Raw genomic sequence first — 24,412 nt, 5'->3', positions numbered from 1 at the left:
TAGAATAATTACTTTACAATATTGTGATGGTTTTTGCCATACATCAACATGAATCAGCCACAGATATACAGTGTTGCTCCCATCCTGAACCCCGCCCCCCAAAATTCTTACTAAACTCATATCGAAATTCTTTTTCTTTTTCTTTTTTCAGAATCTTTTTAAAAGCTCTAATGCCTCTCACAAGAAAAATGTAAACAAACTTTTCATTTAATTTCAGGTGCTTCGCAAGTCTAAAAGTTTGTCCCAGTTCTAAATTGTAACTAGTTTGTCTCTCCCATATTCTAGATGTTATTCTTTTCATATTACATGTATATATTTTGTCATATTTCAGTATATTAATCTTTGAGTTCAGTACTCCCTGGTTACAGGGTTGTTATGGGGATTTCATAACATTCTTTCACTGCACAAATAGTGTACACCTCTTATATGCAAGGAGCTGTGCTGGTAACTGTAATATACTTGACAATATGTTTTTAAGTTGAAAAGATCTGTTCTACTGCCAACTAGTAGTATTGATTTTCTATTTCTTATTGATTTCTCAGTGGATTTGTTTTCTTCTTCACTCTTTCTTCCTGAAATGGTCTCTTGTTCCTTTCCTTTTCTGAAGAACTCAAAATAAATCTCACATCCTTTTTCTCAGCAGGGAGCTCTCTCTTCTGTTTACTGGATACCTAGTTCCTTTTCTTCTCTACTTTAACTTTTATTGTTGTTGTTGTTATTTTAACCATTTTCTCCCTGATGCCTTTGTTTACTCCTCTTCCCTAGTTTTACAGCTCTGGTGCCCTCTCGAGTTCATTTGAATGAATGATGTCAGCTTAATCATTTCATTTCTTCTTTCTGGGCTTTTGAAGCTGGCCCAATGGGGCCTCTCTTCTCTTGGTCATGTTAGAACAGAGTCATCATCTTCTAGAAGCAGCACTTAATCTCCAGAAAGTGTCATATCTTTGTAGAAGAGGCAGAGTAAACCCTCTGGAAAGGCCCTTCAACATCTGAATGACCTTACTGTGTATCTTGCTCAAGCTACAGCACGTCTGGCTGTTTTAATGACTTCTAAACCCGTTAAACATTTGAGTCTAGACATGAAAAGAGTGCCTGGCAGATAGTTAATTCTCGCTTGTCTTTGCCAGAATTCCATATTACATTTATCTTTCCTCAGTCTAGCTTCCACCACTAGCCCTGACTGTCACAAAGTTCTGTTTCAAAGAGAATGAGTGAAATGTAGCCTGCATCTGTTTTCTAAAATTGTTTCAAAGTTCCTTGAAGAATCCTGAGTCTTTCTCATAGTGTTTTATAAAAGTTCTATTCATGTTTTCATTACTTCAAATAATTTGAAGTGTCGTATTGATCTTGGGTGGTCTCAGCCTGCAGCAACTTGAGGCAGGATCTCCATTCCTGGCCAGAGATGGAGGTTGGGCAGCAGAGAGTGCTGCTACAAGGCAGCGCTAGAGCGAGTCCTACCACTAGACCAGCAGAGCCAGTGGCAAGGCCCTGTCCTGTCAGCTGTGTACAAATGAATTTCCACATGGAAACGGAAAGTGGTGAAACAAGTGAAGTGTTTACTAGGAGGAAAAGGGTACGTGGACACACGGATGGGCTCAGAGAATCATGCCCTCGTGGTGGTTTGAAGCACTCTTATGGGGCATTTCTTCTGGATTTCCTTTGGCTAATTATCTTGCTTTTCCTGGTTCTGAGTCTGTATTTGGTATATATCTCAGGGTCCTCCCATGTGTCCAAGTGCATCTCTTAGCCAAGCTGGATTCTAGCAAAGAGGCCTATGGGTAGTTGACATCACTTACAATGGGGTAGTGGCCCCTCCCTTTTTGACCTCCAAAGAGCCTTTCTGCACATGTGTAGTCACAGACGTCTCCTTGACTTTGAGACAGAGGAATATGGGATCTTTAACTCTTATCTAGGTAGGTCCCAGCTTCCTCAGTCATCCTGATTTTATGGAGTTTCTGTCCACAGGGGAGAAACTATTCAGCCGGGGCCCATCTGTCTCCTTTCTGAGGTGATCATCAGAATCTCCATCAGAAAACTCACTTGCTGTAATCTTCATTCCTTTGATATACTATACCAACTCAAAGAATCTTCTTTAATCCCTTCTCTGTTAACTTCCTGAGGAAAGTAGTTGTGTTCTTCTACCCAACCTATCAGAGACATGCTGAACTGCTGTCATGAACTGAATTGTGTCTTCCCAAAATTCATATGTTGAAGCACCAACACCCAAAGTTGATAGTATTTGGAGATGGGGCCTTTGGGAGATAATTAGGTTTAGATGAGGTCAGAGAGTGGGTTTCTTGTGATGGAGTTGGTGCCTTTATGAGAAAAGACACCAGGGAGCTTGCTCTCCCTGCATTCTCAGAATATAGCACCTACACATACATCTCCTTAGCATCTCAAAATAATCCTGAGAGGAGTTTCTGGAAGATTACAGTTTGTCCTAGACCATATAGAAAGTCACCAAAAAGAAGACTAGAACCCAGGCTTTCTAGACATCTTTTTATATTTTTTCACTAAATTTTTTTTTGTTTTGTTTATTTGTTTAATCAAAAATAGATCACAGGACTCATTGGATAAATTTGTGAATTTATTTTCATAAAAAAGGTATAAAGATAGGAGGAGTCATGTTTACTATGTGTGTAATCATTTTTTATGATTACATTTAAATTTTATTAAAAATTTACCTGCAGTTGAATCTGTTTATAGAAATCTAGACCATAAAGTCTTCAGGTATGGACACTTACCCTAAAATACTAACTAAAAAAAAAAAAAAAATTGATTACTTTTAGACCAGAATTTGCCAAACATTACCATGTCCTGTGGACTTAAATCAACTTGATTTATGGCTGGCCTTTTAGGCATTTGAGTTTATGAATTCTAGTGTAAATCGTAAATTCTGTAATAGTTAAGTAATAATATTACTTAAGGAAAACCAAGGAGAAGTCTGGATCTAGGTAACAAATAGGATATAAGCCCCATGAAGGAGACATTTTTCCTGACTGTCTCCCATAGCACCTCATAGACTGCAGAGTATTGAATGGATGAAATGGTTACCTTGTTACTTCCCTGCCCCCTAGTACATCTTAGCTTGTTACCTGTCCCCAGATTCTCCAAGTCTAAGGAATGATTCTGGGAATCTGCTTTCCCCACGGTGGCACACAGACTCTTGTGATTCTCTGTAAATCTCTGTTGGGGGTCCAAGCTTCCGTTGAGCCGCTAATGAGGTAAGTAAGATTTCACGTCATCTCTGAGGATCTTGGTCTACTCAATCTCAGTGCAGCATTTCCGTAAACCTCGAATCCTGGAAGTAGGAGTAGAAAGAACATAAGCTTGTCTTGATGATAGAATTTATTAGGGAGGAAAGAGGCATAGAAAATATATAATAGTGAGTTAAAAATTAATTAGATCTGACTTTGGAACATCTATCATTCAGACGCATAACCTCAATTCTGCCTTTCCTGTAGAGGTCATTTTAACTCTTACTGTGTTGCCGTTGACCTGAAACTCATAATCTGTGTGAAGAGGAAGACGTTTGTAAAGAAAATGATACCTTCTACATTGCTCTGATATAAGGGTAATGTGTGGATGACTGTTATTCCTGAGCATTTAACACTCAGTGATTACACTGTAACTTTTAATCTTTTGGTTTAGAAATAAAGTGTTTTTTTTTTTAATTGCTAGTTCTCATTTTAAATAAATTCTGTTTGTTAGCAAAACTTGCTCCAAACCTCCAGCCCTCACATGCAGTATCTAAAATTAGAGGAATAGTTTAATTTGTAGATTTTATGAAGAAAGATTGCAGGGGGAGTTAATGTGAGAGTTAGTCACATTCACACATTGTCCTTTCAAACCAGAGGATTAAGTATATCTAATAGATAGCAATACAAATAATGTGAAACAGGTTTAATTGACAGACTGTGGAGGTGGATGGGGGAGTTGGGACCCAGTGATACACATGCATAAGATTTTTGAGTGAACTTGTGGATGAAATGGTGGAACTGCTGGCCAAAACATGAGCATTGACTCTACCAGCATACTGCAGTTATAGTGAGACTTTGACCTCTTAAGAAAATTCCTGGGAGTACCCCAGTAACATCTGGAAACCTGGTAAGTTTCACTGCTGTACATGATGAGATCTGTAGCCACATACTCTGTAGACAACATCAGAGCATCACTAGGAAGCTTGTTAGAAATGCATAATCATGGCCTCCTCCTAAGACCTGCTGGATCAGAATTTAGTTTTAATAGAACATTAAATTCAGGAAGCACTGATCTATAATAAAGGATAAGAAATTGCTGCCCAAATTACAGCATAATCTCTAGGCAAAAAGAATCGTGCTTGACTAATCTGTTAAGGCTTTTTGTTGTTATTGTTCAGTCCCTAAATCGTGTCCGACACTTTGTGACCCCATGGACTGCAGCATGCCAGGCTTCCCTGTCCTTCACTATCTCCCAGAGTTTGCTCAAATTCATGTCCACTGAGTCAGGATGCCATCCACCCATCCCGTTCTTTGTTGTCCCCTTCTCCTCTTTCCTTCTATCTTTCCCAGCAAAAGGATCTTTTCTGAGTCGGCTCTTCACATCAGGTGGCCAGTTGGAGCTTCAGCTTCAGCATCAGTCCTTCCAATGAATATTCAGGGGTTTATTTCCTTTAGGATTGACTGTTTAGATCTCCTTGCTGTCCAAGAGACTCTCAAGAATCTTCTCCAGCACCACAGTTCAAAAGCATTAGTTCTTTAGCACTCAGCCTTCCTTATGGTCCAACTCTCAACATCTGTACATGACTACTGGAAAAACCAAGCTTTGACTCTATGGAACTTTGCAAAGTAACATCTTTGCTTTTTAATATGATGTCTATGTTTGTCATAGCTTTTCTTCCAAAGAGCAAGTGTCTTTAATTTCTTGGCTGCAGTCTCTGTCCCCATTGATTTTGGAGCCCAAGGAAATAAAAGCTGTCATAGTTTCCACTTTTTCCCCATCTGTTTGCCATGAAGTGATGGGACTGGATGCCATGATCTTCATTTTCTGAATGTTGAGTTTTAAGCCAGCTTTTTCACTCTGCTCTTTCACTCTCATCAAGAGGCTCTTTAGTTCCTCTTTGCTTTCTACCATTCGAGTGGTATCATCTGCATATCTGATGATATTTCTCCTAGCAATGATTCCAGCTTGTGCTTCATCTAGCCCAGCATTTCTCATGATGTATTTTACATATAAGTTAAATAAGCAGGGTGACAATCAGATTAGTCAAGCATGATTCTTATTGCCTTTCTTATCCTTTATTGTAGATCAGTGCTTCCTGAATTTAATGTTCTATTAAAATCAAATTCTGATCCAGCAGGTCTTAGGAGCAGGCCATGACAAGAAGTACAGCCTTGACGTACTCCTTTCCCAATTTGGAACCAGTCCGTTGCTCCATACCTGGTCCTAAACTGTTGATTCTCAACCTGCATACAGGTTTCTCAGGAGGCAGAAAAAGTGGTCTGATATTCCCATCTCTTGAAGAATTTTCCAATTTTTTGTGATCCCAGAGTCAAAGGCTGTATCATAGTCATTGAAGCAGATGTTTTTCTGGAATTCCCTTGCTTTTTCTGTGATCCAGTGGATGTTGGAAATTTGATCCTCTGCCTTTTCTAAATCCAGCTTGTACATCTGGAAGTTCTTGGTTCACGTACTGTTGAAGCCTAGCTTGAAGGATTTTGAGCATTACCTTGCTAGCATGTGAAATGAGTGCATTTTTTGCAGTAGTTTGAATATTCTGTGACTTGCCCTTCTTTGGGATTGAAATGAAAACTGACCTTTTCCAGACCTGTGGCCACTGCTGAGTTTTCCAAATTTGCTGGCATATTGAGTGCAGCACTTCTAACAGTATCATCTTTTAGGATTTGAAATAGTTCAGCTGGAATTCCATCACCTCCACTAGCTTTGTTCATAGGCTTTTTAAGGGAATTAAATATTTACAAGAGTAAAAGTTAACACTGTGTTTTTCAGAGCTTGATCTTGATCAGGTGAAAATGGACCAATTGGCAAACCGAAAAGGTGGCATGGATTCATGGTGGTGTGTATGTTAGATAAATTTTAGCTAGAGAATTGCTATTTTGAAAGGAATGTGTGAAGACTTAAATTTGGAAAGTAGGTCCGGTGCTGCTAGATACCTTTTGAAGGAGAAAGATAGAAGGCAAACCAAATCTGTGAAACGCAGTCAAAGAAGAATCCTCGAACTATGCTGTTCGGTTGGACAGGAATAGAAGGGCCTGTTTCCTAGATTAATATTGGGCTGGTGAGTCAGCATCAGGAGACCTTGTGAACAGAGGCCAGGAATACAAATGCCTGTGCTTGGGAGTACCAGGAGATTGGAATATAAAGCATGGATGTAGCCTCAAGAGACAGGGACATGAAGGTCAGCGCAAGACTGACTCAGTGTAAATACAACGATGAGCTACAGCTCTTTTTTTTATGTCCTTCTGTTTAAGGTCTGATTGGTCTGGGAAAATGGGGAGATAGTGTACCTGCAAGGATGTGAGTATAGTATACTCTATTACAGTTGGGTTATTTGTTTAGACTTTCAGTAATCATTTGACTCTTGTCATACCGCAAGTTATTTAGGAGAAAAATGGTCAAAATAGGCAACTATAACATTAAGATAGACTTGGTCTTCCCAAGTCCATGGTCTAGTGGTTTAAGAATCCACCTGCCAATGCAGGAGACATGGGTTCGATCCCTGGTCCAGAAAGATCCCACATGCCATGGAGCAGCTGAGCCTGTGCACCCCAACTACTGAGCCAGTGCTCTAAATCCTGCAAGCATAACTACTGAGCCCACGCCCCCTAGAGCCTATGCTCCACAACAGGTGAAGCCACTGCAATGAGAAGCCCGAGCACTGCAATGAAGAGTAGCCCCCACTCACTGGAGAAAACCCACAAGCAGCAACAAAGACCCAGTGCAACCAATCAAAAAAAAAGAAGCATTGTTTTGAAAAGAAGGTGATATGGAATATGATTGAAGTCAAGTGATCTGAATAAAGTAAATTTGGCAATGTTCATGAACAACAGACATCCCATGAAGTTTTATGTGAGATAAATTTGAATCAGAAAAACAGGAAATACTGTTTTACTGGTTCACACTGTGGTCAAGTAAACTTGCTTCCCTTGCACGTGAGCTCAAGCAAGATGTGGAATATAAAGACATGGATGTAAGACTGATGATTCAATGGCCATGAAGAACACTTGACTCCACAACTAATGGTTGTAGGAACTGGCATTAAGATGGAAGGTTTGGGGTAAGCAAACCTTACCTATGACAAGGAGCACTTGTCATAGGGAAAGGAATTCCATGAAACTCTAGAGTCCTAGAAGTGGGGTTACTTGAAAGAGTGTAGGAGAACTGGACTGTAAAAAAAAGCAGAGCACCAAAGAATTGATGCCTTCAAACTGTGATGCTGGAGAAGACTTCTGAAAGTTCCTTGGACAGCAAGGAGATGAAACCGGTCAATCCTAAGGGATCAACCCTGAGTAGTCATTGGAAGGACTGATGCTGAAGCTGAAGTTCCAATATTTTGGGTAGCTGATGCGAGGAACTGACTCATTGGAAAAGACCCTAATGCTGGGAAAGACTGAGGGCAGAAAGAGAAGAGGGCATCAGAGGATGAGATGGCTGTATAGTATTAATGATGCAATGGGCATAAACTTGGGCAAGCTTTGGGAGATGGTGAGGGACAGGGAGACCTGACTTACTGCAGTCCGTGGGGTCACAAGGAGTCATACATGACTGGGCGACTGAACAACAGTAACACGGAAAAGATAAGTTCGAGTTTGGGATATTTAGGGTGTAGGAGGAATTAATTGGGTATTAGAGAAATTTGAGTAGTGGTAGGAGACCCATTCCCAGTATCATGGCAGGAAAGGAGTTAACAGCTAATGCAGAGATATATGTGGCCAATGTTAATACTGGAGGGGGGGTCTAGCTGCATAAAGGAACTTGAAGGATAGCAGAGTTGAAAGATGGCTGGTTTGGGTTTTAGAGAGCTCTTTTCTAATCTGGTCCCCAAGACCACTTGATTTTGATCATTTTGGACCTGTTTGAGCTATGAAATAAAGGGACTAGATTTTGTTACCCTAAATCACTTCAAACTTTTGATTCTAAGCTTCTTACTAAGAGGATATTTTCATTACTGGTTGAAAATATAAACATTTTTTAAGAGTTGTGTCAAGTCACAGAAGACCAGCCCACAAGTGATTACAAAGGAGAATTCAGATGTTTTGAAGCATGTGTCTAACTGGCAAGCTGTAAAGGAAGGTGTCCTTCCACCATAGGGTCTTTCTCAGGTGATATAGTACTAGCACGGGTGGACCACCAGTCTCACCTGATTTGATATTTGTGATGTTTGAAGGGACACTGTGTTTCAGGCCTCTATGCTTCCCAACCTATTTGGCCCACAGTGATGTGGTTTCTGCCAGTTGGCCCATGAACTACGTGGTTTTGAACTGTGTGCGTCTGCTTATACTTGGATTTTTTTCAATATGTTTACTATGCTTGTGATCTACAGTTGGTTGAATTTGTGTGGAAGCAAATCTGTGGGATAGGAACATACCTGGATTTCGTTATCTGTCCTGGAACCAATCTCGCTCGGTTACTGAGGGATGACTGCGCTCTTGTTCCCTTATTGCTTTTGCTGCGCAAGGTTGAGTCCGTAGAGCAGCAGCAGCAGGATCACCTAACAATCACCTGCATTGTTAGAAATGCAGAATCTCAGATTCCACCCAGACCCACTGAATCAGAATCTGCATTTTAATATGATAACAAGTAATTTGTATGCACATTAAATCTTGAGAAGCACCATCCACATAGCTTTGGTTTTGTGATTATTGTTGTTGTTTAGTCACTGAGTCGTATCTTTGACTCTTTTTGCAACCCTCTGGACTGTGTAACCCACCAGGCTCCTCTGTCCCTGCAAGAATAGTGGAGTGGGTTGCGCTTTCCTTCTCCATACAGCTGTGGTACTCAAACTTTTTAACAAGCATCAAAATTTCCATAAGGGCTTATTAAAAGTAAACTTCTCAGTGTTTCTGATTCAGTAGATCTTGGAATAGGGTCCAAGAATTTGCATTTCCCGCACCCTGAAGTGAAAAGTGAAAGTGTTAGTCGCTCAGTTGTGTCCAGCTCTGCAACACCATGGGCTGCAGCCCACCAGGTTCCTCTGTCCATGGAAATTCTCCAGGCATACTGGAGTGGGTAGCCATTCCATGCTCCAGGAGATCTTCCCGACCCAGGAACTGAACCTAGGTCTCCTGTGTTACAGGTGGACTTTCTTTACCATTTGAGCCACCAGTGAAGCCCTTCCAACAAGCCTCAGAACCACTAAAGCTTTTACTAGAGACTCTGTCTTTAATCATATTCTGTTTGTGATTATCTGTTTCAGGTTTGTTTTTAATCTTCCCAACAAGACTATAATTGCTTATTTAGTGTTTCTTGGGGGAGGGAGCAGCTTTATTGAGATATAATTTATATACCGTAAAATTCACCCACTCAAAGTGAACAATTCAGTGGCTTTTAAAATATTTACAGATAGGTGCAGCCATTACTACAGTCAATGTTAAAACATTGACATCACCTCAAAAAGAAACCAAATAGGTAGAGCACAGAGGATTTTTAAGATAGTGAAACTATTTCTTTTTCCATGTGATACTGTAATGGTGGATGCATGGCATTATATATTTGTCAACCAATAGAATATAAAACACCAGGGGATACTATAAATGTAAACTATGGACTTTGGGTGGTAATGAATTGTCAGTGTAGATTCATAGATGGTAACAAATGTTAATAACAGAGGTTGGAGGGAGGCTATGAGTTTGTGTGGTAAGGAAAGATGTAGGAACACCATACTTCCTGCTCAGTTTTGCTGTGACCCTAAAGGTGATCTGAAAAATAAAGTCCATTTTAAAAAAAGGAAGAAAGAAAGAAACTTTCTTGATAGTGATAGTGTAGCTATCACTCCCATTCTCACCTTCTACCAAGCCCTGCTGCTACTGCTGCTAAGTCACTTCAGTCGTGTCCGACTCTGTGCGACCCCATAGACAGCAGCCCACCAGGCTCCTCCGTCGCTGGGATTCTCCAGGCAAGAACACTGGAGTGGGTTGCCATTTCCTTCTCCAGTGCATGAAAGTGAAAAGTGAAAGTGAAGTTGCTCAGTCGTGTCTGACTCCTAGTGACCCCATGGATTGCAGCCTACCAGGCTCCTCCATCCATAGGATTTTCCAGGCAAGAGTACTGGAGTGGGTTGCCATTGCTTTCTCCCCTGCCAAGCCCTAAGCAACCGCTAATCATCTTGTATTTCTCCTGCATGGTACAAGTACATGGCAAGGTGCTAGATATATTATTAATAGTAACAGTTATCATTTATTATGAGCTTAATATGTGTTAACAGTTGCATGATCTAACTTAATCATTGTGACAGCTCTGTGAGGTCTGGACATTTTTGTCCTACCAAAGCTGAAGAGGGAATTCCCTGGCAGTCCAGTGGTCAGGACTCGGTGCTTTTATTGCCAGGGCCCATATTCAATTCTTGGTTGGGGACCTAAGATCCCTCAAGCCATGCACCACCACGCCTCCCCACCCCAAACAATCTAATGATGACACCCAGAACAGGTTAAATGACTTGTAACCTAGCCAGTAAATGGTGAACTGCCATTCTATCCCAGACCTATACTTCCAAAAACACATGAAGTCTATTGTTGATAAACTCAATGTTCAAAGCTGTAAAATCTCTATGAGAAATTTTACCGAGCTATTAAATTGTAGTGGAAATGCTTAAATTGTTTGGGTATATTAGCTTGTTCAAGAAATTTACTGCATGTTCCATAACCAATACTAACTATTCTACAATTATGTGTGGGTATACTTTCCTCTCTTATACTAATCTTCCATTAAAATTTGTGTTTTACTTTGCTGCTGCTAAGTCGCTTCAGTCGCGTCCAACTCTGTGCGACCCCATAGACGGCAGCCCACCAGGCTCCCCCGTCCCTGGGATTCTCCAGGCAAGAACACTGGAGTGGGGTGCCATTGCCTTCTCCGTGTTTTACTTTAGTAATTCCCATATCAGTGAGTTTTGCTTATGTCAATAGTAGTTTTCTACCATCATAGGAAGATTGTAGTTCCTCTGTAGCAATAAATGTTTCTCATAGTTGGACATCTTTGTATTTTCTTATACTTTTAAACTTTTTAAAAAATCCCTTAGCTTTTGTAATTATGAAAGTAATGCTGAGTATCAGACATATTTTTACATACATACATACAATACCATATTTTGTGTAAAAGAATATAGTGTATATGTATCAATATGGAAAATCTGACATATAAAATTTAAATTTTATGGCTTAAAGACTTAAATATAAGACATGACACTTTAATACTCTTATGAAGAGAACATAGACAAAATATTCTTTGACATAAACTATACCAGTGTTTTCTTTGATCAGTCTCCCAGGGCAATAGAAATAAAAGCAAAAATAAACAAATGGGATCTGACAAACTTACAAACTTTTGTACATCAAAGGAAACCATAAACAAAATGAAAAGTTGAACCTATGGACTGGGAAAAAGTATTTGCAAATGAAGTGACCTGTAGAGGTTTAATTTCCAAAATATACAAATAGCTCATGCAGCTCAGAAACATTAAAACAAACAACCCAGTTGAAAAATGGGCAGAAGAGGTAAATAAACATTTCTCCAAAGAATACATATAGGCTAACATACAATTACATGAAAAGATTCTCAACATTGCTAATCATTAGAGAGTAAGCAAGTAAAGTCGCTCAGTTGTGTCCTACTCTTTGCGACCCCATGGACTGTAGCCTACCAGGCTCCTCTGTCCATGAGATTTTCCAGGCAAGAGTGCTGGAGTGGGTTGCTATTTCCTTCTCCAGGGGATCTTCCCGATCCAGGGATCGAACCCGGGTCTCCAGCATTGCAGACAGTCTGAGCCACCAGGAAGCCCATAATTATTAGAGAACCGCCAATCAAAACTACAGTGAGGTACCTCTTTACCCCAGTCAGAATGACCATCATTAAAAAGTCTACAAATAGCAAGTACTGGAGGGAGTGTGGAGAAAGGGGAACCCTCCTACACTGTTGTTAGAAATGTAAATTGGTGCAACCACTATGGAAAACAGCATGGAGGTTCCTCAAAAAACTAGAGTTGCTATATGATCCTGCAATCCCACTCCTGGGCATATATCCAGAGAAAACTATGATTCAAAAAGATACTTGCCATTTCTTACTCCAGGGGATCTTCCTGACCCAGGGATCGAACCCATGTCTCCTGCATTGGTAGGCAGATTCTTTACCACTGAGCCACCTGGGAAGCCCAAAAAGATACATGCAATGCAATATTCATAGCAGCACTATTTACAGTAGTCAAGACATGGAAGTAGCCTAAATGTTCATTCACAGATGAGTGGATAAAGAAGATGTGGTACATATAAACAACAGAATACCTCATAGCCATGATAGAGTGAAACAATGCCATTTGTATCAACATGGGTGGACCTAGATTATACTAAGTAAGTTAGAAAGAGAAAGACAGAGTGATATCACTCACATGTGGAATCTAAAATATGATAAAAATGAATTTATCTGTGACACAGAAACAGACTCACAGACATAGAGAATAGACTTGCTTAGCGGAAGGGGTGTTGAGGAGGAAAGGATTGGGAGTTTGTAATTAGCAGATGCAAACTATTACATATAGGATAGACCACAAAGTCTTGTTGTATAGCACAGGGAACTATATTCAATATTCTCTAATAAATCATAATGAAAAAATATGTATATATATATGTAGAACTGAATCACTTTACTGTAGAAATTAACTCAGTGTTATAAATCAATTATACTTCAATAAAATAAATTTTTAAAAATAAATTTTAGAAAAGCTATACAGTAGTATATATAATATGATTCCATATGTGTAAAACAAACCATGTATATATTTGAGATCTATCTTCCTATCTATCTTAAATATTCATATATAGTATCTGGAAAGACATGAGAAAAGCCCCTAAGGGGTGACTGTGGGCAGGATGGCAAGAGAGGGATTTCATACCTTTTTGTTTTCTTTGATTGTGTTTTCCTTTTTTAATTTTCTCTTTCCAGTCTTTTTACATCTTCATCTTTGCTTTTGTTTTCCTCTTTTTTTTTTTTTTAAACAGGCTGGCATGTGTCTCTGTCATTCTTTAAGTTTACATAAATGTACAGGTACATATAGGGAGCTTTGTTTTTATAAAAATAGGAAACATTGTAAATATATTTCTAGAATTTGCTTTTCTCACTATGGATATGTATTTCTACAAGTTCGTTCTTTTTAAAGCTGTGTACAATACATACCATAATGTAATGGATCCTCATCTGTAGAAGATGTTTTTTGTTTTTGCTATAACAGATAATATTGCAGTGAATATCCCTGGACGTTTATCTTTCTACAATCTTGTGCATTGTGTAATATTAATACAACTAGGATATGAATCAGTGAATTATATATATTAAAAAATGTTTGAGGAGGTGGGAGGAAGGCTCAAGAGAGAGGGAATATATATGCACATGTAGCTGATTCACTTTGTTGTGACGGCAGAAACTAAACAACATTATAAAGCAACTGTATCCAATAAAAAAAGTGTGATTGATATTGCCAATTGTCTGTTGTAAAGGTTATACCCACTTCAGCAGCCTTAGACACAGTTAAAACCAAGTCAGTCAGTTCATTCCCTTAGTCGTGTCTGACTCTTTGTCACCCCATGGACTGCAGCACGCCAGGCTTCCCTGTCCATCACCAACTCCTGGAGCTTGTTCAGACTCACGGCCATTGGGTTGGTGATGCCATCCAACTGTCTCATCCTCTGTCGTCCCCTTCTGCTTTCAGTCTTTCCTAGCATCAGGATCTTTTCCAATGAGTCAGTTCTTCACATGAGGTGGCCAAAGTATTGGAGATTCAGTTTCAGCATCAGTCCTTCCAAGGAATATTCAGGACTGATTTCCGACTGGCTGGATCTCCTTGCAGTCCAAGGGACTCTCAAGAATCTTCTCCAACACCACAGTTCAAAAACATCAATTTTGCAGCCCTCAGCTTTCTTTATGGTCCAACTCTCACATCCATACTGAGAAAAACAAGAGCTTTGACTAGTCGGCAAAGTAATGTCTCTGCTTTTTAATAAGCTGTCTAGGTTGGTCATAACTTTTCTTCCAAGGAGCAAGTGTCTTTTAATTTTATGGCTGCAGTCACTATCTGCAGTGATTTTGGAGCCCAAGAAAATAAAGTCTGTTACAGTTTCCATTGTTTCCCCATCTATTTGCCATGAAATGATGGGACCAGATGCTATGATCTTAGTTTTTTGAATGTTAAGTTTCAAGCCAACTTTTTCACTCTCCTCTTTCACTTTCATCAAGAGGCTCTTTAGTTTTTCTTTGCTTTCTGCCATAAGGGTGGTATCATCTGCATATTAATATTTATTAATATTTCTCCCTGCAATCTTGGTTCCTTCTTGTGCTTCATCCAGCCTGGCATTTCATATGATGTACTCTGCATGTAAGTTAAATAAGCATGGTGACAGTATACAGCCTTGATGTTCTCCTTTCCGGATTTGGAACCAGTCTGTTGTTCCATGTGTAGTTCTAACTGTTGCTTCTTGACCTGCACACAGATTTCTCAGGAGGTAGGTCAGGTGGTCTGGTATTCCCATTTGTTGAAGAATTTTCCACAGTTTGTTGTAATCCACACAGTCATAGGCTTTCGCGTAGTCAATAAAGCAGAAGTAGATGTTTTTCTGGAACTCTCTTGCTTTTTCGATGATCCAATGGATGTTGGCAATTTGATCTCTGGTTCCTCTGCCTTTTCTAAATCTAGCTTGAACATCTGGAAGTTCTCAGTTCATGTACTATTGAAGCCTGCCTTGGAGAATTTTAAGTATTACTTTGATAGCGTGTGAGATGAGTGCAATTGTGTGGTAGTTTGAACATTCTTTGGCCTTGCCTTTCTTTGGGATTGGAATGAAAACTGACCTTTTCCAGTCCTGAGGCCACTGCTGAGTTTTTCCAAATTTGCTGGCATATTCACAGCAGCACTTTCAGAGCATCATCTTTTAGGATTTGAAATAGCTCAACTGGAATTCCATCACCTCCACTAGCTTTGTTTGTAGTGATCCTTCATAAGACCCACTTGACTTCGCATTCCAAAATGTCTGGCTCTAGGTAGGTGATAACATCATTGTGGTTATCTGGGTCATGAAGATCTTTTTGTATAGTTCTTCTGTGTATTCTTGCCACCACCTCTTAATATCTTCTGCTTCTGTTAGGTCCATACCATTTCTGTCCTTTATTGACCCTGATGCTGGGAAAGATTGAAGGCAGGAGGAGAAGGGGATGACAGAGGATAAGATGGTTGGATGGCATCACCAACTCAATGGACATGAGTTTAAGTAAGCTCCAGGGGTTGGTGATGGACAGGGAAGCCTGGCGTGCTGCAGTCCATGGGGTCGCAAAGAGTCGGACGCGACTGAGTGACTGAACTGAACTGAACTTGCATGAAATGTTCCCTTGGTATCTCTCATTTTCTTGAAGAGATCTCTAGTCTTTCCCATTCAATTGTTTTCCTCTATTTCTTTGCATTGATCACTGAGGAAAGCTTTCTTATCTCTCCTTGCTATTCTTTGGAACTCTGCATTCAGATGGGTGTATCTTTCCTTTTCTCCTTTACCTTTAGCTTCTTTTATCTTTCATTTTTCATTTGCTTTTGGTTAAAACCAAATCCTGATTTAAATACAGTGCTTTCCAAAAGGAGCTTAGGAGAATGACTGGTTCTGATCTGTGACAGGTAAAGGATAAATTCAGCCTAGAAACAAGGAAGTCCTCAAAGACTAATGGGATCTTGTCAAAAGGATAAAACAAGCAAGGTGGAAGAGGCCATATTTGCAAACTGACCAAATTGGGCATAGCTTGAACATCAAACAATCCCAAACAATAGATTCAGTAAGAATTTCAACAGATCAGTCCACCTCTGCTGTCAGAATCCATTCACAGCCACCAAGTATTTAGCTGAATGAAAACTGCATTTCTTTTTTCCAGAAATAATTTCCTTATGTAACATTTTATGTAATCTGATGGCATGTTTGAAGAATTCCTTACACTTGCTTAGATCCATAAGCTAAGGAAGTCCCAAGTATGCCAGAAAGCCCTCAAATCCCAAATGTTCACAGGAGATTTTAGGTAGGAGAGCATGGATTAGAACATTTCTGTACTTCTTAGATATTTAGATTGACTTATTTGTATTTACCAAAATTACAAATTTACAAAATTAATAGGTCAAAAATGGTCAAATAGCAGCAATTTCTTGTTGGTGCATGTTTTAGTGGCAGAGGCTTAGTAGTACATCATCTTTAACTGCCAAACAATCTTTTTTCTCCCTTTGGTTGTAGCGTAAGATTTTCTCAAAGGAGAGAGGAAGGATCTGGATTGATCCAAGTTTAAAGGGAATTGTGATGTGGAGTAGTATTGTAGTTGTCTTGGGCTGTTTCTTCATATCACAGGTCCACTCCCATCCCCCTACCCCCATGTACTATGGTTATTCTCTTAGTCACTTATTACCTCTTGTCTCTCTTCTTTCTCAGTAGTGGGAAATGAAGCGTAAGGAAAGAACATTCTTCTAGATCTTCTTTTTTCACTTTAAACTCTAGATTGGTCTTTTTGAATAGATTTTTTGCAGGGTCTTGAAAACTTGAGATTTCTAGTTTCCCTGGTTCATTTCCAAAAATAGCACTTAGAAGTTTACCCTGCAATGCAGGAGACACGTGGAATATCCCACATGCCACAGAGTACCTAAGCCCCTGTGTCACAAGTACTGAGCCCACATGTGGCAACTACTAAAGCCTGCATCCCTCCAGCCCGTGCTCTGTCACAGGAGAAGCCACCGAATGAGAAGCCCGCACCCTGCAACTGGAGAGCAGCTTCAGCTTGCCACAACCACAGAAAAGCCTGCCAGCCACAAAGACCTAGCACAGCCAAAAATAAAAGGGGAAAAAATTTTTTTTTAAAGTTTACCCTAGTAACTCATAGAATATGGAAGGTAACATAGGTTAAGGGATTTCAGGTGCATTGTCTTTTTAGAATATGAATAATGAAATAATAACTCATGAGAGATTGGGAAGTAAAGTTTCAGGGTGTGAAGGGAGTGTCGAAGTTATGACATCATAACAAGATTCCTCCCTGGGATATGGCCCTTATAAAAAGGGCAATTAAGAAAGTGACTTCCTTAAAGAATGTTTTCTGATGTAAAGAATGTTTCATGTACAGTTTTACTATTTCCTCAAAGAAGTTCATTGGAGGACCTTACCCCTTAAGGAAATGTGGTCAAACCTGTATATAAATAGTTTTATTAAAATCCTTAGTCCTTGGCAAGCTGAATCATTGCCACCGTGAAAATTATTGTTTGTGTCCCAGACAGCTGCTCACGAAGCAATCCTCCATGCCTCTGGAAATGGCACACCTTCACCATCTAAGGACTACTGCATGCTATATAACCCTCACTGGACATCTCTTCCAAGTACCCTAGAAAATGCAGTAAGTAAATCACAGTTTCTATTTATTTATAACAAAATATTGAATGGTGAAAATGAGTGGTTATAATGTTTCAGTATGTAACCTAATTATAATGTTGTGATTAATAAATATTTATTGCTTTTGCTTTAGTATTTTTCTCTTTATGAGAAAAAAAAGTTATAAAATTAAAAAATACCTACCTCAAAGCCTGATTGTCATGAAATGTTTCTAATTTAAAGGAACTTTGTGTTAAACCAATGTTGATACTCTCTTTGAATGCCTTTAGGGTGAAATATGATATATATAATATTAAAGATATTTCTTCTTTCCAGACTTCCACTAGTTTGATGAATCTGACTACCACACCACTCTGCAACATTTCTGATATTCCTCCTGATGGAATAAAGAACAAAGCAGTTGTGGTACAGTGGGGAACCTGCCATTTTCTGGAAAAAGCCAGAATTGCACAAACAGGAGGTGCTGAAGCTTTGTTGGTTGCCAATAACAGTGTCCTAGTAAGTTATTAAACTATAATAACTTTTTTTGAGTTCTTGATATCAAATTTTATAGGAACTGAACTATATTCTTTGTGTGTGGTTTGGGGCTGAGTGTTTTGGGAGGTTTTTTGGGTTTTGTTTTAAACTTTTTGTTTTTCATTGGGATGTAGCCGATTAACAAACAATGTTGTGGTAGATTCTGAACAGTGAAGGGTCTCAGTTCAGATCAGTCACTCAGTCGTGTCTGACTCTTTGTGACCCCATGGACTGCAGCACGCCAGGCTTCCCTGTCCATCACCAACTCCCAGAGCTTACTCAAACTCATGTCCATCATGTCAGTGATGCCATCCAACCATCTCATCCTCTGTTGTCCCCTTCTCCTCCCACCTTCAATCTTTCCCAGCATCAGGGTCTTTTCCAATGAGTCGGTTCTTCGCATCAGGTGGCCAGAGTATTGGAGTTTCAGCTTCAGCATCAGTCCTTCCAATGAATATTCAGGACTGATTCCTTTAGGGTTGACTGATTGGGGTCTCAGCCATACATATACATGTATCCATTCTCCCCCAAATTCCCCTCTCATTCAGGCTGCCACATGACATTAAGTAGGGTTCCCTGTGCTATAGGGGCTGAGTTTTGAATAATATGATGGTAGTATTCTTAAACATTCTGGATATAAGAGGTGTTTAATTGGAAAATTTTGTTTCTTTTCCATTCCTAAAATAGACAAGATATGTTAGGAATGTGTGTGTGTGTGTATAAAATAGCAGTTTAAATTTATGCTGAAAAGATTCCAGTTTGAATCCTTTTTAATATTATAATATTAAGAAAAAACACATGAAACATTGTTTTATAACTTTAAAGAGATATTTGTATTTAATAATTTTTACTTTACTAGTAGTTCATAAGTTTTCATAATATGTTTTTTTTTCTTTTAGTTTCCTCCCTCAGGGAACAAATCTGAATATCTTGATGTGAAAATATTGATTGCATTTATAAACCACAAAGACTTTAAAGATATGAAGCAGGTAAATTAATAATTATCTGTTAGATAAAGTTTATAAATAGTACAATTTTGTGCTTTAAACCACTGATATTTAAATTATTATATGTGTTCCATTTGCTAGTAAGATGGAACTTGCTAGTCTCATTCAAGTCTTATTCAACCCCTCCCCATTTAGCGCAAGGTATTTCAGAGTCTTGATGTTTGAGAGGATATTTCTTTGTTTCAACCTCTTTAAAATCTTTGTGTCATCTCATTTATCTTAATTTTAAATCCTTGAACACAATGTCAATGTGTGAAACACCACACTTTTGCTTTTAATAAAGCAAAGCCTCATAATTTTGACAAGAGACTATATTGTGTTATCAAAATAATTCTGTTATTCTTGACTGTCTTATATATCCTGTCCATTCCAGAATGAAATTGGAATATTGCTTCCGTACTCTATAGTAAAAAGAAAGTGAATTCCAGTGTATTAACTGTTATTTTGCATTTCAGACTCTCGGAGATAACATTATTGTGAAAATGTATTCTCCATCGTGGCCTAACTTTGACTATACTATGGTGGTTATTTTTGTAATTGCTGTATTCACTGTGGCATTAGGAGGATACTGGAGCGGGCTAATTGAATTGTAAGCTTAATTAAACTTCATTGTTTTTAAGATAAATGGTTAAAAAATTATTGTCTTTAATCATTTTATCATGTAACAACACTTAAAGTTCTACTTGTTCTCAGAATATAGTGCTGACAACGTTAGATTGCAGGTTTGTCCTCACATAAATCTTTAACTTTTCACTGAGAAGAAGAAAGTCGTAGGTTCCTCTTGTTCTTCTGCTGGCAAGGAAACATTGAAATTTCACCAAAGTCTCTTAAATTAAAATGTTTAATTACCTCACCCAGAAAAGGTGGAGATAGTTAGCATCCTAATGTACCTATTCGCTTAGATTAAAAGAAAATAAACAGGATGGGAATTTTTTCAGCTCCTCCTGAGTTGAATCATTACAATGTGACCTCACCATTCTAGTCAGTGCTTTAGGAATTGGATATTAATTAAGCATGTCCATATTTTAATTTAAATATAGAAATTTCAAAAGTACATGAAATTTGGATTTATCTATTTAATAACAACCTAAACCCAGTGTTCTTACAGTTATGTACCTTTTGCTGTAGATTAAAGGCAGTGTAGAGAAGGCAATGGCACCCCTCTCCAGTCCTCTTGCCTGGAAAATCCCATGGACGGAGGAGCCTGGTAGGCTGCAGTCCATGGGGTCGCTAAGGGTCAGACACGACAGAAGCGACGCAGCAGCAGCAGCAAAGGCAGTGTAGTTTAGAAGAATCAGTTCATTTTCTTAACTCTGAGTAAAAAATTGTGCTCAGAGCACATTATTTTATGCATAAAGGACAATATGTTCACCTTGTGAATTGATCTGTAGATTCCACTAAAAAGGGCTTATTTGACACCAGCTAAAGCTAATAAGCTTATTTGTAATTTCTTAAAATACTAAAATTTGATTGACTTACAGTAAGAGAAATCTAACAAGCATAGATTCCTAGAATGTTGAGCTTAAAATATTTTACATATTTGGAAAACACATTTCAGCATGTGTTAGTCACATGTCTTCACATAAGTTAGCATTATATTTTTCACTGTTAATCTTTATAAAGCCTAGTATGGAAGATCTCCAAAATCATTTTCTAGATTGTATGGTAAAATGTTATAATTTCTGAAAAGCTGCTGATTCATTGAAAATGTTTTTCCATTTAATATAGATTCTCACTGTACTTACATTAGTATGTAAACTGTTTCTTTTCTAGAGTAGTGCTGCTCAGGCTGTAATGTGAATACAAACTGTCTTAAGATCTCATTCAGTTCAGTTCAATCGCACAGTCGTGTCCGACTCTTTACGACCCCATGAACCGCAGCACGCCAGGCCTCCCTGTCCATCACCAACTCCTGGAATCCACCCAAACCCATGTCCATTAAAATTTTTAAAAATTAAGATTTAGTAGGCTTGGGGTGAATGCTGAGATTCTGCATTTTTTGACAAACTGGTCCATGGGCTTTGAGTTAGCAAGGCAAGCTTAATGTACCTGTCAGGATGGGCTCCTCCTCAAGAAAATTGGAGGTGGGAGAGCAGTACATACAAGTTGACTTAATCATAAAACATGATGATGGACAAAAACAAAAAATGTATTGCCTTCAGTAACTAGGTTGGGAGAAGAGAGATCTTTTACCTGCAGAGTTAAGGATTTTGAAATTGAAGTGACCGATTCTGAAAGTAGGATAAAGATAGAAAAAACTAAGTGTGTATGTTGTGGTTGGGAGTGACAGTATAGAGGAAGAGTATTAATCAATGATAAAATGGAAAACATTTCATAAAAAGTAGAGTTACTGACATAAGACCATTTACAACAGCATGGCTGGATTTTGAAGGTATTACTTATGCTAAGTAAAATAAGTCAGACAAAGATAAATACCTGAACATCTCATTTATGTGTGGAATCTCTAAAAAAATGAACTCATAGATGCAGAGAACAGATTGGTGGTTACCAGAGGTGGGGAGGTGGAGGGTGGGAAAAATGGGTGAAGGTGTTCAAAAGGTACGGACTTCCAGTTATAAAATAAATAAGTCCTGTAGATGTACAACATACTGACCATAGTTAATGATTCTGTCCTGCATATTTGAAAGTTGCTAATAAAGTAGTTCTTAAAAGTTCTCCTCACAAGAAAAAAAAAATCTTTTTAACTCTGTGCTGATGGGTGTGAACTAAACTTACTGTGGTAATCATTTTGCAATATATACAATTATCAAATCATTGTGTAATACACCTGAAGTTAATGTTATATGTCTTCTATATCTTAATTTTAAAAAATAACACAGGAACAATTATTTAGCAAGTAAAGAGAGTTAGGCTGAAAGAGAAGGGAAAAGAGAATATGGCTTAGGGAGGGAAAAGTTTACCAGAACAGGACCTCATAACCCAGAATTAACCTGCCAAATGAAAGATGTACTTTATGCAAAAATGAAAAATGCCTTGATTCAGTATAAAGACTTTTCAGTAGAGAGTTAAACTGCTGTTATAATGAGCCCTCATATAACTGGTGAAGAAGAAAATGGCCACCTACTCCAGTATTCTTACCTGGAAAATCCCAGGGATGGAGGAGCCTGGCACACTACAGCCCATGGGGTCTCAAAGAAGTCAGATACAACTGAGCAACTGAGCATGCATGCATATAACTGGTCCTCATCATAAACTCAAGATGACAGGAAAGAAAGCTTAGCTTCCTATTGCCTGTGGCTCTCGACCTGATTTGAATACAGTTTTTTAAAAAAAGATGAGTTGTATTATTTTAACATGATATAAACCTAGAATATATTTTCCTTCAATAAATTACCTGGTATAAACTGAATATGAATATATAGCCTTTTGGTTATTGTGCCTTATATGGGTTCTGTGATAGAAATGTCCTTAAATAAATGTTTGCAATGGATTTATCCAAAGGTGGGCATGTTTACCCACTCAGGTACCACTTTTGTTGAAACTCTGTTAATACGCTGTCATCTGGTGCTATGGTTTGAGGGAGGTACTGTGTGTTCCTCCTCAAACCTTCTCCCTGCTCCTTTCCCAGGCAGCCTCCCTAGAGTCACAGATGTGTAGAATAGTAACCATCTTGATATGCAGTTTTCTCATAAAGTAGCATGTTGATAAATAAGCAATTTAGCAAGTTGATAGAAATAAATCTTTTTTTTTTAACCTAAAGTTTGTATTGAGCCCAGACTTGGTGAAAAGGATCAGGATATATGAAAAAGGAACAGGGAACACCACTTTACACTTGATCTTAGCCAAAAGGCCAAGAGGTGATCAGGAATACCATTTTAGTAGACCAGAGTTGAAGGGACTGGCGCTGGAAAAGTACGTTAGTGGCTTCTATGTAACTGGGAAGAGACAAGGTGACAGAACAGAAACTGTTCAATAAAAGAAGCTTGTGGCCCTTTCCTCTTCAGCTCCTGTTGTCTGCCTTTCACTAGTTGTGTGACCCCAGAAGGGGTATTGGGAGAATTAAAACAATATTTTGCTACCTTGAATCAGGGTAGGACAAAGCGATGTCTTGAACTTCTTTTGAATCCTTCATAATATGTTGAAGAGCACCATACAGACTTACAGTGAATACTGAGCTGACTGATAGAATAAGTTAGTGTTTTTACATTGAAGAGAAGCTGCTTTTAAAAGTAGTTTACTACCTGCAAGTTGGTAATATTAAGTGTGTAAAAAGAATTGGTTTTTATTTGAAACATTACATCAGTGTAGTTTCCAAATTAGATAATATAAACATCACCAAAAACATTAATTTTTTTATGTAATAAATATCTTCTGTTTCAACAGTTTTGTCTCCAGAAAAAAATAGTTTCAAAAGTTAGTGGTTAATAACACACCAACTCTGAAGGGTAGAATTATAGAGAGTTTTTACTTCTAGATTAAGTATTTCTTCATGGTGTGATAACTGTTTAAGTATGTTAACTTTGTAATCAGAAACAACTTTAAGTTAGTATTACAGATAGATTTTAAAAATAACTGTACTTGGCAGAGATTGCTGAAGTTTCTGTGTGTGTTTATGCAGGGAAAACATGAAGGCAATGACAAACACTGAAGATAGAGAAATGAGGAAAAAGAAGGAAGAATATTTTACTTTTAGTCCTCTAACAGTTATAATATTTGTGGTCATCTGCTGTATTATGATGGTCTTACTTTATTTCTTCTACAAATGGTTGGGTAAGAAATCATTTTACATTTGCTACTTTTTAGCATACAATATTTTCATTTACTTTGCCAGATTTATCTTTTCCTTTAAGGCATTCAACTGGAAAACTTAAGTGAATAATTAAAAAGTGATATTAACTTTTAAACTGTCGAAAGTGTTAGGTCGCTATTACTCTGGGATTAAAAAAAAATTCTGATTTAAAATACACTGTGACTCAAAATAAGAACACTGCTTCATGGACAACCTGAAAGAATTGCTACGGTCCCTAAGTTTTTGTCTCTGCAGATAAAGCAAAATAGACTGGGGGTATCTAAGCAGCAGACTAAGGATTTCTTGGTAGCTATATACAATTGCATGAAATATAATAGAAGATTATTCAAATTATGAATTTATTGCTTCTGCTTATTCCTAAAGTGTGATTGGTCCTTTTTGTCAGTTTGCAAATCAAAATGTTGTATTGCTTAAATTTTGTTTTACTTGTGTGAACATTAAGATCATACTACATCTAAAAACACACAGGTACTTGCTTGTAGTCTAGAGAGTAAATGATACTTTTTCCTTTAGGAAGGAAG

The 24,412-nt window shown here is 38.3% G+C and overlaps 1 protein-coding gene across 3 annotated transcripts in view; it reads left to right on the top strand.

Moving 5' to 3' along the window:
- SPPL2A (signal peptide peptidase like 2A) overlaps positions 1 to 24,412 on the top strand; it is a 53,114-nt gene that overhangs the window by 2,154 nt on the left and 26,548 nt on the right. For 2 of the 3 annotated variants that reach the window (XM_043919327.1, XM_043919328.1), the window contains exons 2-6: positions 17,486 to 17,601; positions 17,913 to 18,095; positions 19,013 to 19,102; positions 19,576 to 19,709; positions 23,700 to 23,851. In XM_043919327.1, coding sequence (XP_043775262.1) covers positions 17,486 to 17,601; positions 17,913 to 18,095; positions 19,013 to 19,102; positions 19,576 to 19,709; positions 23,700 to 23,851 — 675 coding nt within the window. Of the gene's footprint in view, positions 1 to 17,481; positions 17,602 to 17,912; positions 18,096 to 19,012; positions 19,103 to 19,575; positions 19,710 to 23,699; positions 23,852 to 24,412 lie in introns of all 3 variants that reach the window. The other variant, XM_043919329.1, reaches the window with a different exon arrangement.

Source organism: Cervus elaphus, chromosome 12, assembly GCF_910594005.1.
Source record: "Cervus elaphus chromosome 12, mCerEla1.1, whole genome shotgun sequence".
In the NCBI taxonomy this organism is placed as follows: domain Eukaryota; kingdom Metazoa; phylum Chordata; class Mammalia; order Artiodactyla; family Cervidae; genus Cervus; species Cervus elaphus.
The sequence above is the reverse complement of the archived record's forward strand: the minus strand, read 5'-3'. Positions and strand labels throughout refer to the sequence as shown.